The following is a 19,558-nucleotide window of genomic DNA, read 5'->3' as shown; positions in this document are numbered from 1 at the left end:
TACTTTACTTTTTTACAATATTTCAATCGGTACCTTATGATTCCCTGGCCCTGGCCTCACCTGCCCAATTCAAGTATAACCTCACTTCTGATACTTTTCACTGTCACTGCTTAATTTAATACCAGTTTTCTCTCTAGGTTTGAGGGGGATATATTGTTTCTACTTTCCTCAAACAATTTCTTCATTTTTTCCCCCTAAACTTCTTACATCAAAGTGAATTTGCTATCAGACAGTCTCTCATATCTGCACATAATCCATCTCTGAAAATTTGCTGGATGATGAATTTTGAATTGTAGGAATCTTTGTTCCATTATTTAGGTTGGAAAAGCGATAATGCATTCCCACCACATCTAAAAGTCCCAATATTTCTTCAGCTATTGTAAAACACTGTTAAATGCCCAAGTAACAATCCTCCAAATATGTATCATATTATAAGGCATTTAAAACACTAAGTACCTAATTATTGAACACTTAACAGACGAGCAGATACTTTGTGAGATAATACCCTGCTATCCTGGGTACAAAGTACTTCCCACACAAAAAACAACCTTTCAAGCTGTTTGAAATGTTACGTTTGTGTCCCATCATTAGAAAAAAAGGCAGAGAAATTCAAAAAGTTCAGTGCCAGTGAGGAATTGTGGAAAGGCAAAGGAAGGCTTTCTCAGGAATTTCTAGAAAGAGGACTCACAAGTGCGAAGGAATATAATAAGAAAACCACGAAGAGAACCACTAATAGGTGTTTTGATTCCATGTGAAACCAAAGTGAAGCTCTCACATACAAACAAACAAACAAAAAACATGTCACCAAGTTAAGTAAATTAAAGCAGAGGAGACCATAACAATGTCAAAATTATCATTTTAATTAGTCTTAACAGTCAAAGAGAGTTAAGTAGAGGTAAGGTAGGGAAGAAAGGGACAGCAATATCCGAATTCTGGGTAAGAGAAAAGTTGTTTTACTCAAGCTCGGCAGGAGGGAAATTGTCACAGTAAGCATTAATTGAGGTTAGTGAGAAGGGTACCAACTTGTTAATTTTCTGAAATCAAGAATCTTGTTCTGCAGCTTCATTTACTGTCCTCTTTATTGTTTACGCTTAGCTGTTTTAATAAAGCTACATCATATTTTCCTCTATAGTGCAAGAGACATGCACAGTGATGTGAATAAACCATGAAGTAATATGTTAAAGGTACATAATAAATGCAAGTGACACTTATCAAGGGAAAATTTAAAATCAAGTTTATTATAAAATGGAACTGAGAAACTGCTCTTAGAGTTGGGGTTCAGAGGACAGCACCACGACGCTGGAGCTGACTTGAGGACAGTGAGGACTCAACTGACAGAGCCCAGAGTTAACGAAAACTTTCTGGGTTTCAAGTCTCTTTACTGACAGCCAAAAGGAGCTTAACAATTTTTGCTCATCAGGTACCTTTCATTTCCTGCGTCAAGCTGCAAAATCCCAGAAGAGAACAGGTAGAGACATTTGCTGCGGGAGGAGGCAAATGAATGAGCATCCAGGATTTAGTTCTGCAAGCCGTACTTTCATTCCCCTCTACTCCTGGAGGCAGGGAAAAGGCTCAGTCCTCAGACCCACTGCCTCTTGCTTCAGAAGAACACTGCAAAGCTCCGGGTGTGCGGGTGGGTGGGGAGCATTAAGCATATCCCTCAGTATCCTACAGGTGCTTGAGGGAAACAAGGGGTAAGAATCCCTGTCCACAGGGGCCAATATTTCCTTTACAGGCTCTTTAAATCAAGAGGCTTAAACAATAAATGCCTATAATGCTTTGGAAGATGAAAATCTCTAAAGTGCTAGTGACCAGGCAAGATTCTGATCTTACTCAATAATGCATTACACTTCCCTTTTAAATTACTGATTCAACCTTGGTTGAGTTGTACACAGTTTATTAACTCTCTCAATTTTTGATCACACTTGGTTAATGAAAGCTGGATGAATTGAATATTCTATTTCCTTATAATTGTGGATAATGTTCTCATATATTCTTATTTCCCTTCTGGGTATGGCATACCCAGTTTAGCATAATGCTGTAACTTCTTGTTAAAGAGACAAAGCCATCACTAATATTTTTTGGCATATAGTTAAAAGTGACTGAGAGATTTAGATTTTTTCCTTTTGGGAATTTAACAGTGGGAAGATAAGGTTGGTTTTGTTCTGGATCTCCTTCTCCAAGGCCAAGTCACAAAAGCTAGCTGGACAAATAACATCTAAGTGTCCAAAAAAATGCAGTAAGTAAATGTGAGATCAAACTGCATTTGCATATGGGAGCAACTGCAACAATTGTGTCTACATAAAATCTATACACTTATTGCTTCACACAGCAAATATGTCCCTGAAGTGTTGTGATTCAAGCATATGTTTATCAACCAGATCATATAGGAGTTTGACTAGATGAACTTTAAGCTAAAATCAACAAGTGTTTCCTAAATCCAAGGTAGAATAATGAACACGATCTAATAATTAAGCATGTGGGGCTGTGACTGGGGCAGGGTGAAGCCCGAGACACAATTGTGCATTCCCCAAAGTCTTACTACAGAAGACTATCAGCAAATACTCAGAGAAAATAAAAAAATATAGCAAAATATTAGCAGTGATTATCTCTGAGTGGTGGGGTACTAGATGATTTTTATTTACTTTTTAGAAGCTTTCTCGATTTTCTACATTCTCTGAAATCAGCATGCATTCCTTTATTTTATTACATTGAATTTTAATTTAAGTAGAGGAATGCTGAGAGAATTGACTATTAATAGTGAATACCTTGGCAAAGCATCTGGTAAAACAAATAACTACCATCTGTATATTTGTTTTGGTAATTGAGTCTCTCATTTACCAGTTTTGCTTAAAGGAAGTCTCATCCATGTGATTTTGTTCACTGTAGAATCCTCAGTGCTTAGCACAATGCTAAACACATAGCACATAGAGAGCAGGTATCAGTTTACGTTTTTAAAGAAACAAATGAATTTTAAAATTTGGAAAACATTAATTGAGTCTTAGTCTCTGTTTATAAATATGACTTGCAAATTTTATGGATTTGTGAAAATCAAGCCCTTTTATCACCTTGCAGGAATAGACATCAAAGCCAGCACATAATGAGACATAATGGAGGATGGATCACCTCCATTATTGAGTTGGCTAAGAGTCCTTCCCTGTTAGGTAGGGGTGTCTGACTAATTGGTAGTTAATAGCAAGAGTGTCACTGCTTTTGAGTTTATCATCAATTCTTAATTCTCTGTAGTGTTAGATGGGAACAGTGACGCAGCTAATTCCCAAATCATTTGTTTGGTTTGGAAAAGAGGTATGATTTTTTTCCCCAGCAGGGTTGCCTCCTAATTCTTTTTCCCTTGGACAGTACCTTTCTTGGGAGTGTCACCTACCTGGATGATGGGGAAGATAACCAGAAAAAGACTGGGGCAGCGGGAAGCCAGCCTGGGATTAAAATGTATCATTCTTTAGCCTTAGTGCTGAATGTTAGGTTCACTAGTGCCATTTGAGAGGGATAGTACCTTTTCTTTGTGCAACACTTCAGAGTCTGTGGAGCTGGTGGGAGAAGTGAGTGGTTTTTTGTTTGTTTGTTTGTGTTTGTTTTAGAGGTTTTTTTCTGTGTTTGCTTTTTCTTTTAAAAAATCTCAGGAAGAAAGTTCAATGGTGTTGGAGGGATTATGGCCAACTTGCCTTAGATTAGGAGGATTTCTTTCCTTTTCCTCAAATATTTTTTTCTCCCCTTGGATGTGGAGAGGAATAAAGTTCATTGATTTTAATAAAGTTGAAGGTATCTCCTCTTACAATGGAAGATTTTTTTTTCTTTAAAAATCTCCAGGGGAAAAGATTCATTGCTTTTGGTAGAGCATCTCTCTTTAGGTCTGAAGGATTTCCATTAAAAAATAGGTTTTGTGGAGAGGACCTACAAGGGCAACTTGTTTTAATGAGGCTCGGGAGCCCTCCCTAGTAGGATTTTTCTTTAAAAGAAACAGTTTATTGGGGAAAATTAGAATGGGGGACATCTCTCCTGGAAAGATTTTCTTTTCCTTTCCTTGTTTCCTTTTTTTGTTTTTTTGTTTTTGTTTGCTTTTTTTTTTTTTTTTTTTTAATAAAACAGTGAAGGCTGAAAGATAAATAAGGTCTCTGGGATAGGGTGACATTGGGCACATCCCCACCCCTCCCATTCCCCCCCCTCCACACACACACATTCCCCACCTTGAAGAAGCTTGAGAAAGAGATTTTGTGGGTTTTTTTTTTTTTTTCCTTATTGTGGGGAATGGAGAGGGTAGTCATCAGGAATAATATGCAATGTCTGCAGTAAGGTGGTGGTGCATTTTCCTGGAGAGAATTTCTTCCTTTGATCCTTTAAAAAATAATCCCTTTATTAATTTTCTTCTTCCTATTTTTCTCACCCCACCTTCTCTACCTCCTTCACTCTATCCTAGCTAGCCCTTTTCCCCTTCCCTTCAAATTTTCCCATCCTCCTTCTTTCTCTCTATCCCTCTCCTTTCCTCCCTCTCCCCTCTTTCTTTTTCCCTCTATCCCTCTCCTTCCTTCTCTCCCCCTCTTTCTTTTTCCCTCTCCCTCTCCCCTTTGTCTCTCTCTCTGGCTCCCTCCCTTCCTCTCTCTCTCTCCCTCTTTTTTCCTCTCCCTATCGCAGTCTCTCCCTACCCGCTCCTACCTTCCTCTCCCTTCTCCCTGTCCGGCTTTCTCCCTCACTCCCTTCTTCCCTCCTCCCTCCCTCCTTCCCTCCCTCTGTTTCTCTCTCTCATTCTCCCTTCTCGTCCTTCTTTCTCCCTCTCTCCTTCTCTTTGTTTCTTTTTTGTTTTCAGAAAAAATATTCCAGGACTTTGGTGAGTTTGGGGGCATCTTCATTCCCTTAAGAAAAATATTTCTGTTTAAAATATACTGTTCATGATCCTCTCTCCCTCGCCCCCCATAATTCTAAACGTATTTGCTTGTTTTGAGAAAAAAAGAGGTTTTGTTAAGGCTGAGAATACTTTTGTTTAAGAGGACTTTCTTGGCTTTGTGTTTCTCCCCTACCTATCTTTTCTATTTATTCTCAAATTACAAAAATTCTATATTAAGAATAAAGCTTTTGGTAAATTATACAAACATATTAAATTATCACATGTACCCTGAAAATATGTACGTCTAGTATGCATCAGTTAAAAATTAATTAAAAATAAATAAATAAAATAAAAAGAATGAAGTTTTTGGGTGAATTTTTGTCAACTCCCATTAGAAGGATTTTCTTTTATTTTTTCTTCTTTTAAAAAAATCATTTTTTTTTTCTTGGTTGTGTTTTGACAGAAAAATTCATGGGTCTTTGTGACACTGAAGTACTTCCTCTCATTAAGAGGATTTTGTTTTTGTTTCATTAGTAATATCCTCTTCACCAACACATACAACTTTCCATTCTTAATTTTATTTTAAATCTTAAAAAAACTGTATTTTAAGAATAAGGTTTATGTTCTTTAGTCATGGAGGAGTGGTATTTCTCTTGTCCTTCCCCTCCCCGTCCCCCACCCTTCTTGGAATTAAAAATTCAGGAGATTTGGTATAATCAGGGACCTATCCTTTAATATTTATTTCTTTTTTTAAATTAAAATGTGTGTATCTAGAGGGGAAGATTCATAAATTTCATTAACTTTTATGATTTTTGAGAATATCTGCACTTAAAAGGATTTCCTGTTTTGCTTGTTTTCCTTAATTTTTTTTTTTAATTGAAGGGGTGGCAAATAAAGGTTATTATCCTTGGTGAGGTTAAAGATCCTTTAAGAGGATCTCCCTTTCTTTTAGTTCATTTTTTCAATTTTGTTTGTTTTTTGTTTTGGGGAGAATACTAGGTCTCTTATCTTGTGGTTAGAGGGATGGTATCTTTCTTTTAATTATTTTTTAAAATTGAGATGTAATTTACATACCATAAAATTCATCATCTTAACATACAATTCTGTGGGTTTTAGTGTATCCACAAGGTTGTGCACTCAACACCATTCTCTGATTCTAGAACATTTTAATCACCCTCAAAAGAAGCCCTGTACTCTTTAGCCATCATTCCCTTTTCCACCTCCCATATTGCCCCACTCATTTCCTTTCCATCTCTAAGGATTTGCCTGTTCTGCACATTTTATGTAATTGGGAAAAATAATGTCAGGAAGCTTTGATGAGGTTGGTGGACCTTCCCTCTATTTTTGCCCCCTTAATTTTCTCAAGAGATTGAGCATGAGCCGGAAGTCAAATAAAGTTTATAAATTTCATGAATATTTTGAGGTTAGAAATACTGTTTAACTTACGATGATTTCTCTTTTTTCATTTTAAAATTTTTCTTTGGGGGATATCAGTTCCATGGGCTTTGATGAGGGTGAGGAGAATTTCCTTTTAGAAGCTCTTTCTTCTTTTTTGTTCCTTAAAATAATTTTCAGAGGAGGGGTAAGTTTCATTTTTCTGGGGTCACTGTCCCTTTCTTTTCCTTTTTAAAATTCATAAATTTGTTTTTATTATTTTGAGAATAAGATCTATTTGCTTTGGTGAGGGTGGGGCATCTCCCTTTAGAATGGCTGCTTGCTTGCTTGCTTTTTTTTTTCCTTTAAAATTATTTTTTCCCACTGAAAGAATTACAGTGGGTGGGCTTTGGAAAGGTCGGGCACCCTATCCTTAGCAGGATTTCAATTTATTTCCTTTACAAAACACACACACACAAACAAAAAAGGTCTTTGTGAGTAATCGGTTCAGGGTCTCTGCCTCTTCTCCTGTCTTCTCAGGCTCCCCTTCTATGCTGGCCCCCTCTGGGAGCATCAGAAGAGGAGCAGCAACCACTGCTTTGGAAAAAATATCAGAGCTGATGAAATGTCAGCTAAAAGACTGTTCTTAGACAAATGAGGATCCTATGTATCACAAAAGGCCATATGTTAGATTTTGTAAAAAAAACTACAATAGAAAATTCAGTCATTACATCCTATAAGCTGTCAAATTTTATGTTTGTCCTCCCCCACCTGCTGCCTTGTACAAGGAAATAAAAGGGTTAATAATGCAGAGGAAAGCACTCTGCAAACTGTAAAGTGCCATAGGAGCAGAAGGAATTATAGAATCCTTATTAGAGTACCCCTGAATGGTTTCCTGGTTTCTATGGATTTTTTTTTTTCCTTTCCTTGGAGGCACTTTCCCTTTGGGCTGCAGATCTGCAGAATCCCTAGTTGGAGATTTTAATAAATGCATAAGAATTGTACTCTGAGAAACTAAAGACCACTGGCCAATACTTCATTATCTTTTCTAGAACATCCTGTAGTGACTGCTTAGGAACTATTAGAATATACCAAATAAATCAGATGGTATCATCAAAACTTGGCAAGGAGGGGGCAAAAACTGAAGAGAAAAGAAAATACTTTCATTCTGACCTTCAACAGGTTAAACATTTGAATCTATAATCCCAAAGCTGTTTACAGTCACTGCAGATACTCTGTTCACTTAGGAAAAAATTTATTATCCCCTGAAGCTAACAATATCATTATTAGTCTGCTGCTGGTGGGACTGCATGGGATAAGGGCACTTTCCAAGCCATTAAAAAAATTGTTAGTAATTTGCTTCTTAATTATAGTTCCAATAACCACTCTGAAAATGGAAAGATTGACTGTATTTCCTTAAGGGCTATATATTCCATGCCATTTAAATAAGCACTTACTTCTCACTCTGAAACCAATGAGAATAATTTTTATTCATTCACAGCAGCAGCCAACACATTGCTGGAAATGGATAGGTTTCAAGCTTCAGCAAGTGTTTATTAAGCAAAACCAAGGAGGGCTGCATTGAACTAGGCACTGAGAAAGGCCACTCCTATTTTTGAGAAGCTCAGAAATCACTAAAATATTCTGATAGGAATCACCAGATACCATATAAACAAATGCTTGCTATTTTGCAAGAAAATGTACAAAAATACCAGTTTTGTACATAAAAGCTGTCCTGATATGGTTTGAGGATAATGGTTATTACTGTGCAGTCATCAGGAGGGATACACAGACCCCTTTTATCTCCCCCAAAAGCCATAAAAGTGTATTTCCCCCCAGATTTTCATCAATCACTTGTATGATGTGATTTTAATTTCATAGACGGTCGAAATCCAATGAATAAACAAAATTTTGTCTTTCTTCAAGCATAGCTGATGGGAGAGAAAGAAACATGGTCTACTTCATATAAGCCCCATCCCTCCCTGGAAGAAAGTTACAGCGTTGCTAAAGAACCAATTCACACATCCTTACTTACACTTGCTGCCACCAGGTGGGAGACCATGGCTCATTTCCTGGGAATTGAAACATTTTAGAAAGAAAAGAAATAGACATGTTTGGTTCACAGACTGACTGTATTATCCTGGTAGCTATTTGGAAAGAAAACATGAGCCACCTTTTCTCAGTCTCTACCCTCATGCTTGGCATAGAATTGCAGGTTCTGAAACATTCCTGAAATCCCAAAAGAGGGCAGACTACAAGGCTGGAAAATGTTTTTTTGCTACAATACCAGTCAACAAAATTATCTGGGAGAAACTTGTAGTCACATTCAAACACTTGGTTTTGCTCATTTCATCTTTGAGTTATCAGGAGAGCTTCACGCTTGCTATGGAGGATTTCATTGCATGATGAGACCTGTATTTTGTTTTGTTCCCTGACATTTTGTGCACGTATGTATAGTATGTGCGTGTGTGTGTCAGGGGTGTGTGCACGCCTATGCATGTTGCATAGCTGTTTCCCCCCAAGCTTGCCTTGAGGAGGCAGTGTTTGAAAACAACATCACCCCAGCTAAGATGACAACTTGTTTGCCTTGAATGTTAAGATATAAGCCAGCTGGTTGCAGGTGCCATTTGTCTGAGGAAGATGCAGGAGAGAATGATCCTATCACTGAAGATCAGATGTTTCCAGCTGCACCAGAGAGCAACTGCATAGCAACATTGAGGGTGTTGTAAAAGGGTTTGGCTCCAAGCAATTTAATTTGAGCACGTACCCAGATCCTTTGAATCCTTCAAAATTCTCCAGAGCCACTGATCAGTTAATCTGCATGGCCTTCTTAACGGATGGTCGTGGCTCTTAACCCCATTCTACAGATAAGTGATTCAAACAATATCTGGCTCTACTATGGGCAAAGTCAAACCCCTGGGATCCTGGTCTCCTGCCAGTGTTGCCAAATGTCCGTGGGTCAGCTAGCCAGCACATCTGAGTGGGCACTATGTAGAGGAAACTAATCTGATTCCCCTTACCTTAATCCTCCTCATCTGTCTGGCAACGACATTTTCCTGTCAAACAGGTAGGAGATGCTTTCACATAGGAGCAGGGGATGCTTTTCACTGGGGGAAGGGTCCTGGTCTCCAGTCAGCCTTCCAGAGGCCAAAGAGAAGATGCATTCGCTGGGTATTACGTCCCCACGTGTCAGTTTCACAGCCATGTTCCCAAAATTTCGCTTAAGATGGCCACAGGTCAGGTGATTCCTGCTTGTCTCTTTCCCACCAGCTTAATGCAAACTCTTCCAAAAAGAGGAGAGCAATCACCCGGTGGGGGTGAGCTCCCAAATCTAGCCACCCCAACTTTGCCCTTCTTAAGATCACTTCAGGAAAGGGTATTTTCAGGAAAGGGAGGGATACACCCCCTGGTGTGAGAGCTAGGGTGTTGGACTTTTAAAAAAATTGTCAGTCTCCCACCGTCCTGTTTCATTTATTTATTTTTAAACCTCTGCACTTTCTTTTCTCTGTGAAACTTTTCATTTTAGCCTTCTTTTTCAGTCATTCGTCATTGCAGATATTTTGCAAACTCAAGCCTCCCTACTAAGAACTCAGGAAGCAACTAGCGCTTCTATTTCGTGATGCCAACCTCTGCCCCCTCCCCTCCTGCATTCTACATTCTGTAAGTATGCGGTCCACAGCAGAAGGGTTCCTTATGGTCTGCTAGGCAGCGGGATGGACCGGTATTGTTCGTGTGTTGTGTTCTTCGTTTGTGTGTGTGTGTGTGTGCGCGCGCGCGCGCGTGTGTGTGTGTGTGTGAATGCGCGCGTGTGTGTATGTTTTCCTGCAGGGGAAGCTAAATTGAGGTGTGTGTGCATTATCATGGTTTTCACAGTTTTGTGGAACGAAGTTTAGGGGAACGGAAGAGTAGGAAGAGTGCAGAGAAAGCAGGAAAGACAGGCGTACTCGCGCTGAAGAGCAGACGGGGTTTCAGGGTCCAAGGCAAACACGAAAACCTTTTTCCTCCCTACTCCCCCTGGGCGAGTGACGGAGGATTCTCCACTCATCTTTTCCCGGCCAAGTGTAACGATTTAGAAGGCGTCGCGGTAGACTGGTAGAGATGAAGGTTCCCCTTCACACGTTCTGCAATCCCATCTCCTATTTTCGTGTCTCTAACCGAGGACTCCTGTACCATTCCAGCTGGCCCTGGTGCGGGATGCCAGTTGCCCCGTTTGTGACGCTGCGCATCATTGTATCACTGCGTTTGCACCTACCTGCTGGGAAATCCTGCAGACAGATGGAATGGTGGCTTCGACACACGCATGCTCTCCCCCTCCTCCCGGAGAACCCTGCCCTTCCCCTGCAGTGCGCGTGGGCGCCGCCCATCCCCTAGTCCCCACCGGGAGTACTGGCTCGCAGCAGCCGGCAGAGGCGCCGGGCACCTCCCTGGAGCGCCGCCAGTTGCGCCCAGCTGAGGAGCCCCCTCCCCAGTGGAAGGGAGGGGGGCCAAGCAGGCGGCGGCTCCGCAGCTTGGGCCTCTGCGGCAGTGACCGCGGCTAAGAGGTGTGTCCCACCGCCCCCACTCAATCCGTCCGCTATGTACTCGGGGCCAGCCCTAAACACTTCTCCAGGTCTCTTGCGCTCCTCGAGGGTATCTTCATCTTCTCTTTCAAGACTCACCGCACTGTCGCTTCTCCTCACGGGGAAAACTGCTCCCACCCCCCTGCTGTCACCCCCGTTTCTAGCCCCAGACAGCCCATTCTCGATTCCCACATGTTGCTTCCCGCCTCCCAACCCCTTCCCATTCCCTCGGGTTCCCCAATCCCTGCATCTTTCTCAGCATCTTGGCCAGCCAGTGCCAGACAAGCGGGATGCAAGGGGTACCCGGAGTCCCGCGGGCTCCATAGCCATCTGACTTCGCCTTGCTTCTTTTCCGCGCTCCAGGGGGTCTTTTGCTTACCTTTATTCTGGACCACGACATTGGCGTTCTGGGCGATGGCAATGGCGATGGCGAGGTCTTTAGACCCCTCTCTCGAATGTCCACCGGACATTGCAATAGACATGGTGCTGGACTCGGACGGGACTCTGGAGGCGCCTCAGGGCAGAACTCTGGGGCCAGCTCTGTCATAGGTTCTGGGGTCGGCTCTGGGGCCGGCTCTAGGGCAACTTCTGGAGTCAGCTCTGGGGCCTGCTCTGGGACCGACTCTGGGGCAGGTTCTGGAGTCAGCTCTGGGGCAGGCTCTGTGGCAGGTTCTGGGGCCGGCTCTATGGCAGGTTCTGGGGCCGGTTCTGGGGCCGGCTCTGTGGCAGGTTCTGGCGCCGGCTCTGTGGCAGGTTCTGGCGCCGGCTCTGTGGCTGGTTCTGGGGTCGGTTCTGTGTACAGTTCTGTGGCTGGTTCTGAGATCGCCTCCGGACAGGGTCCTGGAGCAGGCTCTGGACAGGGCTCTGGTACTGGTTCTGGCGAAGGCTCGGAGAGCAGCGGCAGAGCCGGCGGCGGAGCCGGTGGTGGTGGCGGCGGCGGCCAAGGCGGCGGAGGCTCTGAAGACTCAGCGGGCTGCTCTCCATCCTGAGGCGGGGCAGTGCCCTGGGCCGCGGCAGCTCCGCGGTCCATGTCCGCACACCGCCTCAGGTCTGGGCAGCCTGCGTCCCTAAGCCTGGAGGGCTAAAGTACCCTCGGGCGCCCCGCCCACTCCAGTCTGGCAGCCCCTCGCAGGGTGCCAAACTTTCCCCCATCCCACTCCATGGCTGGCTGGGCTCTGAGGTCTAACCCGTAGGCGCTCAGCGTCTCCCTGTGCTGGAACACGCCCCTCAGTGAGCGCACACCTCTTCGTAAGCAGCCACGGGTCCGATGGGCGGGAAGCAGAGGGGCTTGCGAACGCGGACTGGGCAGAGTGCTTGATGACCTCCTAGCGACGCGCGGGAGGGGAGGGGAGAGACAAAAAGGGGAGGGGGAGTGGAGCGGCGTGGAGGTTGGGGGGCGGGTTGGAGCCTGGCCGTGTTTAACCCTTTAGTAACACGAATGAAGAAAAAAAAAAAAAAAAGCCAGAGGCGAAGTTGAGGGTCTTTGCAATTCCCCAACCACTTAGCCATGAGCTGCTGCTCAGAACAGCTTCCATCCTGTGTCTGCTCTCTCACCTCAGCAGCAGGTGAGCTTAGCCTCGGACCAACCTCTTGCCCCCCATCTCCAAGCCTCGATGGGCAAGTAATACTTTTTATCTAAGCTAAACCTGGAAAAGAAATTAAGCGGCATGGTGTGTGTGTGTGTGTGTGTGTGTGTGTGTGTGTGGTGGCGGGGGTGGGGGTGTTCAGCCTCCTGTGGATTGAAGTACAATTTGCCCCCCTTCGGTTTTTGCGTTTCTGAGCTTTGCCAGATCCAAGCGGTTTGCTGTTGGGTACAGAGTTTGAGGTGATTCGGGAAAGGAGTGTGATGAGGGAGGCTGGAGCCCCGGCGTTCCGCAGCCTACAGCCTCCCCGAGAGCAAGGCGAGAGTGCCCTGGCAGCAGCAGCTGTGCTACTAGTCTCCGCAGCTATCTGGGCATCTGTCTGGCTCGCCTATGCCACAGGAGCCTGCCTTGTGCTTTTAGCTGGATTTCCCAGCCACCGGCAGGAGTTTTTTTTTCCCCCCCAAACTTGTTAACGCGCGCGCGCGCGTGTGTGTGTGCGTGTGCGTGTGTGTGTGTGTGTCTTGGACTGGGGAAATTCACTGCAACACCCACACCTTTTTCACCTCCTGAAGCAGTCTGACATTAGAGATGGGAGATTCTGTTGCGAAGAGAACGGCTGATGCCTAGTGCAGCACCTTTCCCACCACATCGGGAGACTTTAGAAGCTCTTTCTGTTATAGTCACCTACACATGCATACAAACCATCATCTTAGTCAGACTTAGACTTGAGACGCCAATATCTTGCCAATTGTAATTAAAATTTGAGAAGACTACCCGTTAAGCCACAGCTGGGTGGGGGGATCGGACGGGGGAGAAACACCTGTAAGCCTGATTTGAAATATGAGAAGTGAGTTTATCTCCCATACACATAATGCTGCAGTTGTGGGTAGCAGCCCTCTTTCTGCAGCCCCTTCTCTAGCCATCTACTCCCAGACCATATCCCCCACCATTCCCTCTTCTTTTGCCAATGGACTCTGACCTAGCCAGAATTTTCTGGAATCTGCAGCATCTTTTTGTTACCTACACTATGTCTCAGTAATAAATAATACCACAAGAGCACAGTCTCACCTAACTCCCTCCAAAAACCAGAATCTCTGGTGAGGTCTGCATTTCCCAGATCCTTGCTGCAGCATCACAGCCTAAGCCTACCTTTGCAGAGATATGTTACACTGCTTGGCAGCTACTAAGCTAGTGCAGGGCCGGTCCTTAAACTCTGAGGATGGGAAGACCAGGAAAGGTGAGCCCTATCCATTCCCTCACATAGTAGTCCTCCTTCCAGTAAGTTCACCTTAGGGGCCCACTCTCTTCACCCTCCTTGGGCTTGTTCTCCTTTCTCCTATCCCACACCTCAAGTAGCCAAGCTGCCTTTAACCTTAAGAGTTCAGGACTGAAATATACAGGTGCCAGATCTCATTATCTGATCTGGTTCATAAAAGTGCCAGAACTGACCAACCAGTAAGCCCAGAATTGGAGATCACTTCTCTGGCTCTCACACCTTAATGAAATCCCTGTCCTTAGAAGGAGCAGATATCCCACATTTAAATTTTGCTTTTTACTAAACCTGACATGTAGCTAGATGGGCTGAAGGCTGAGCAGTCACAGAGTAAGATGGCCTCTTTGGTTACAGATGGCCTCTTGGGGTTTGGCATAGACAGTGTATTGTCAAGCGGGATACCATCAGGGGACAACTTGGAGTTACTGTTTTATATATGTTTATTGAAACTCTTGTCTATAATTCTACACTGAATTATAATGAGGCCAACATTTATGATGTAGACTCTTGCTACAAGGTCATTTTGAGGTTGAATGCTAAAATAGTTGTTTGTACATGGCTTTTGCTCCATTAGGGTAGGTTACTGGAGATATACTGCCTGAACTACATTATGATTAGTTTTGAAGGTTTTAGAAAATTATTTTTCAGCACATCATTAGCTATCTTATTGCCTCATATCATAGTAAAGGTTTTTGTGTGTGGGGAGGGGGCAGGGGAGTTCCTTAGCCCAGTATTGAATACCATGCTTTACATTGGAGGCAGGATAGAGGGATGGCCAAAATGGTTTATTGGTACCTGGTTTGGGGAGGCACCTTTGCTGTAACTAAGCTACACCTTCCTCTTTCCCATAACCTGATGGTTTCTTAATAAAGTTTTGCTTAGATGCTTCTGTATTTTCCTCACAACCTAACCCAGGGCTTGAGGTCATAGTCAAGATTCAGGAAATGTCTGTTAAGTGGATGATTCATTGTAGGTTACTGGTTAGGATGTATTTTTCTGCATTGTTTTTTAGCAGTATTTGATATTTCAAATGATTAATGATCTCCTAAGAGGCTCTCTTTTAATTAAACAATACTGATTTTTAAAAAGGCCAAGAGGTACATAAGAATTTCTTTAACCAGATATTTATGGAATGATGACCATATCCACAAAGGCTTGGATGAACATGGTTCTGGACGTCCCAGGGCAGAAATGGTCCTTAGTCTGGGACTTTTGGGCATGTTATATAAGTTACTTGATTGGACTGGATGAAGGATCGATCAGTACAGTAGACTCATATCTTTTGAATATGCGATGCACTACCTCACCCAACTGCCACCATTTACTCTGATTCTACCCAAAATAAAGTTTATCCAAGCCAGCATGGAGCTCCTTCAGTTTCAGCCATGCTCAGAGTTCTGGAGAGGCAAAGGAGAGAAAAGCTGAGAAATATGACAAAATTAAAGCTCTTCTCCCTTCTTGTTTTCATTTCATTTTCATTATTGAATGAGAGAGTGGCACTGTACTGCTAGAGTGGAGACATTTCCCCCCTTGATCAGTAGCTTTAAATTCCCTAAGTCCTCCCTTTTAGAGTAATTTGGGAAGAAAACAGTGTCTCTCCCGAGTCTTAGCCGCTGCCAACCTCTCCTACTGTACTACCTCGGGATGTGCCAAGCCAAAATAGCAACCTTTATAATAATCTACTAAATAAAATAAGGAGATGGGATGAAGAACAGACAGCATTTATGGAGAAGGCAGAGGATTCAGACAATTAATTTAGCTGGGATTAAAATGCAAACCTGTTAACCTTTACTCACTGTAGTCTCCTAGGATTAATTGATATAGGATTAGAGAGTTAAAAAGTTAATACCTCGCATTTGTATAATGCCTTTTGATTTCTAAAGTACTTTCACATATATTATCTCACTTCAGCCTCACAACAAATGTGTGAGGCAAGCAAATTCGGACTTCCATCACATACCCCTGCCCTTTACCCTTTAACAGATGAGAAAACACAAGTCTAGTGAGATTAAGTGCCATGTCTTAGGTCACAGAGATAATTAGTGGTGGAACAGACATTTAGAACTTGTGTCACTCAATTCCCAGCTGAGGGAGACCAGAGCACAATACTGAGGGCTGTGAGCTGGGTGCTGTGAGACAGGGTCTGTGTAAATCCTCTCCATAGTAGAGTGGGAAGGCTGCCTTAATGTCTGTTCCTTTCTTGGGCCTGTCAAAGGAGCAGAGACTCTTCCATTTTTACCTTGATGTTTCTCAGCTCTCACTCTTTCTGGACAGCAGTTAATGATCTGTAACCAAACTCACTATAGAAGGTCCCTGTTTAGAGGAACATTTTTGAATATGTATGTACTATAATAATTCAACCAGGGTATACTCATTTTATTGGTTCTGTTTTTATGTTTTCTTGAAGTGAAGCACTCCACAGTTAAGACGTATTTACTACCAGTCTGTGGTGTATACAGCCCTATTAGGTGTCCTGGGGAAGGAGAAAGGGCAGAAATATTAGACATGATCCTTCCCACAACAATTATTTGAGCTTGGTGGTCAAGATAAGCCAAATACAGGTGAAAAGCAATCCAAACACAGACACCAGTTTATGGTCATGACACCATACTTTTTACCTTTCTGGGGGGCTGGGGGTGGGTGGGGACTAAGTGTGACAGAGCGGGAAGGAAATTGCAAGGGGAGTCAGGAAATCTGGCTTCATATTAAGGTTCTACCACTAAACTCTCAACATGACCTTATACAGATCATTTAATATCTTTGGGACTTAAGTTTTCTCCTATGAAAAATGGAGGTGGGAATAAAGTTGAGCTTGATCATCTAGCTCTAAAGTCTGTTTTAGCACAAAATATCAGGAATCCTGTGAGTGAATCACGGACAGCTTTCTGTAAGGGGACAGATCTTGAAATGGGTCTTGAATGATGCAATTAACATAGAGTAGCAAAGAGGAAGTGGAAAGGCATTGCAGACAAGGAGAGAAGCAAAGATAGAAACCTGGTGGTGAGAATGAGCCAGGCTGGTTGAGATAGAGGGACCATACCAATGACTGATGAGAGATGAGATTAGAGTGAAGCAAGTGGTAGGGAGAAAGGGGGTGTAAAAGGTTTTCAACATCAGATTGAAGAGTTGGGAGATTTGGTTTTAAAGGTAATGGGAGCAATGCAGGCTGTTTGAATATAGGTGTATGTGGTAAAACTAACCAGTGAGAAAAAAATTGTCCTTGACTGTGTATTTGGTTCTGGAAGCATCTACAAATCTATTTTGTTCCCCTTGAGCTGATATCCAATTAATTTGAGGTAATTTGTAAAATCATGATTCTTTCTTTATTTTTACTGCAACCTCTAGTTTTGGGTCTGCATTGCCAAGGCTGCTGGCCCAACTGGCTTAACCACCTGCCTATACATTTGGATTTAGTCCATAATGGGTCGTTTGGCTTCCATGGACTCAACATGCTAATAGGATTTCTAATTTAAAATTCTAACTGATGATGAATGACCAGGGGATGAGAGAAAGGTCTTTGTAGGCAGGCAGGAGTGGGATGGTTGTGGACCTGAAAGCAGATTCAGAGATTGAAAACAGTTTGAAGGAAGTAAGAAAAAAATGAATCTTTGCAGAATCTTTAACTCACTGTGGCTTAGATATGGGGGAAAGCTGATGAGAAACAGCCATCCAGTCTAACCTGCCAAGGATCTAAACTCAGCTTGTATTAATAAGAGAAAACAGATTGCTCTAATGGCATAGAGAAAAACGTGGTGGAAACTGGTGTGGCAGATCACAGGTGTGTGTGGGGGGAGCTGAGGGAGAGAATATAGAGCTGATAGTGTCCCTTAGGTGATGGTGTTTAGAAAGAGTGAAAAAGATTATTAGAACCCTCCTGGTGTGTGGTGTCAGTAATGGAGGCAGGCAGACATTTGTAATACTCATTCTCAATATTTGAATATGTGTATGTTTGTGTATCTTTATCCAAAAAGGAAAAAAGATGATGCTAGTAAGAATTGTCTCTGCACAAAATTACTTTGCTACCTCACTACCCTCTACAAATGCTTTATGACTGACTTTAGGAGGGAAAGTGATGGATATAGGAGGGAGGAACAGATAGAGAAAGGAATTTAGGAAAAAAAGGTGTTGATAGGCAGAACTGCTGTGATGAAAAAGGTTGGGGAAGAAGGTGGCTTTCTTTTCCTCCAAAGAACTGCCAGCAGCCTTTCTGGCTGCCCCTTTTTCTCTTTCTTGTAATTTCCCTTTACTGAGAGTTAGCTCAAAATGCAGAATTAATCAGTTCTGTCATAAGAAGGAATCTCAGGGGAGGGGCTTTACACAATTGAAGCGACTTACAAGGACAAGACATCACATAACTCGGTTGTCTTAGACGGAGATAAAAGCATTCAATAGTCATTTCCAGGACCTCCCTTCTATCATTCACCTTTTGGTTTTAAGTCCCCATGCTCTAGTTATGACCTTTGGGTACAGCCATTTCTGGAAGGGCCTATTCCCTTTAACTACACTTCATATGACAAAACTAGGCTCAGTTTTACCCTTTCTCTTTCTCAGCTTCACTGGTCTCTGCAATAACAAGGCCCTTTCCCAACTGGGCCTCAGAACTTTAACGTGACCCTGGGGCAAAACTGCAGCTTCCTGACCCCTAGGGTTTCTAGGGATTGCATCATTCAATCATCAATTCCACAAATAATTATTGAACATCTACTACATGCTTGGCACTCATTTGAATGCTGAGGAATCACCAAAAAAACAAGACAGATATCATCCATGCTCAAACAGCATTTATTGGCTAAGGGATGGGGAAATACAAACATTAAACAGGCATACATACATGAAGACGTTGTTTCAGAAAATAAGTGCAATAAAGAAAACAAAACAGGATGATGTGATAGAAAGCGCTTGGAGGGCTACTTTGGTCAGTCAATTTATTTACTCATTTGCTTAATCCTATAGGACATCCAAAATAGTTTGGAATTACTTCACCAACGCTACTACCAACAACAAACCTACTAAATAAACTTCAAGATTTTTTTCCACCAACTTCTGATTTGAAAAATTTTCAATCCTACAGAAAAGTTGCAAGGATAATACAGTGATCACTTACATATTCTTTACCAATTGCTAACACTTTATCACATTTACTTAATATCTATAACTCCATCTATTTATCTGCATATCTATCTATTTTTGGCTGAGCCACTTGAACCTTTGTTGCAGACACCATGATATGTCACACGTAAGTATTCAGCATATACATTCAGCATGTATCTCATAAAGAGCAAGGACATTCTCCTTCACACACAATACGATGATCACACTTATGAAATTTAACAATGATACATTAATATTATCTAGAATACAATGCATATGTGAATTTCTCAAATTGTCCAAATAATGCTCTGTATAGCTTTTTTTTTTTTTTTTTTTTTTTTTTGTAAATATAGGGTCAAATCATAGATTGCATTTAGTTCTGTCTCTTTAGTCTCCTTTAATCTAGATTAGTCCTAGCTTTCATTTGTCTTTCATGACATTGACACTTTTGAAGAGTACAGACCAGTTGACTTTAGACTGGATTTCAATTTCAATTTGGGTTTGCCTAATTGTTTGAGATTGGATTGTCATGGAAGGCTTCTGTGAAGAGGCAACTTTCAGTTGAGTCCTGTGAACACAAGGAGGCAGCTGTGAAAATATCTGGGGAAAGGAATTCCAGGCAGAGGGAATGGCAAGTACAAACTCCTGGAGATGGAGACAGGCTTGTGTTTGAGAGAGAAAAAGCAGACCAGAATGACTGGAGCCTAGAGATCAAGGGGGAGAGTCGAATGAAATGAAATAAGATAGGCGGGATTCAGATCATGATGTAGCATATAAGTCAAGGGAAATAGAATAGTTTGCTCTAATTGCACTGGTAGGCCACTAAGGGTTTTATGTA

The 19,558-nt window shown here is 42.5% G+C and overlaps 1 protein-coding gene across 1 annotated transcript in view; it reads right to left on the bottom strand.

Moving 5' to 3' along the window:
• DGKK (diacylglycerol kinase kappa) overlaps window positions 1-11,972 on the bottom strand; it is a 108,673-nt gene extending 96,701 nt beyond the window's left edge. Inside the window, exon 1 of the mRNA XM_007991730.3 lies at window positions 11,153-11,972. Coding sequence (XP_007989921.3) covers window positions 11,153-11,803 — 651 coding nt within the window. The 5' untranslated portion in view covers window positions 11,804-11,972. The remainder of the gene's footprint in view (window positions 1-11,152) is intronic.
• Between the last annotated feature and the right edge of the window lie 7,586 nt (window positions 11,973-19,558).

This window comes from Chlorocebus sabaeus, chromosome X, assembly GCF_047675955.1.
Source record: "Chlorocebus sabaeus isolate Y175 chromosome X, mChlSab1.0.hap1, whole genome shotgun sequence".
Classification (NCBI taxonomy): domain Eukaryota; kingdom Metazoa; phylum Chordata; class Mammalia; order Primates; family Cercopithecidae; genus Chlorocebus; species Chlorocebus sabaeus.
The sequence above is the reverse complement of the archived record's forward strand: the minus strand, read 5'-3'. Positions and strand labels throughout refer to the sequence as shown.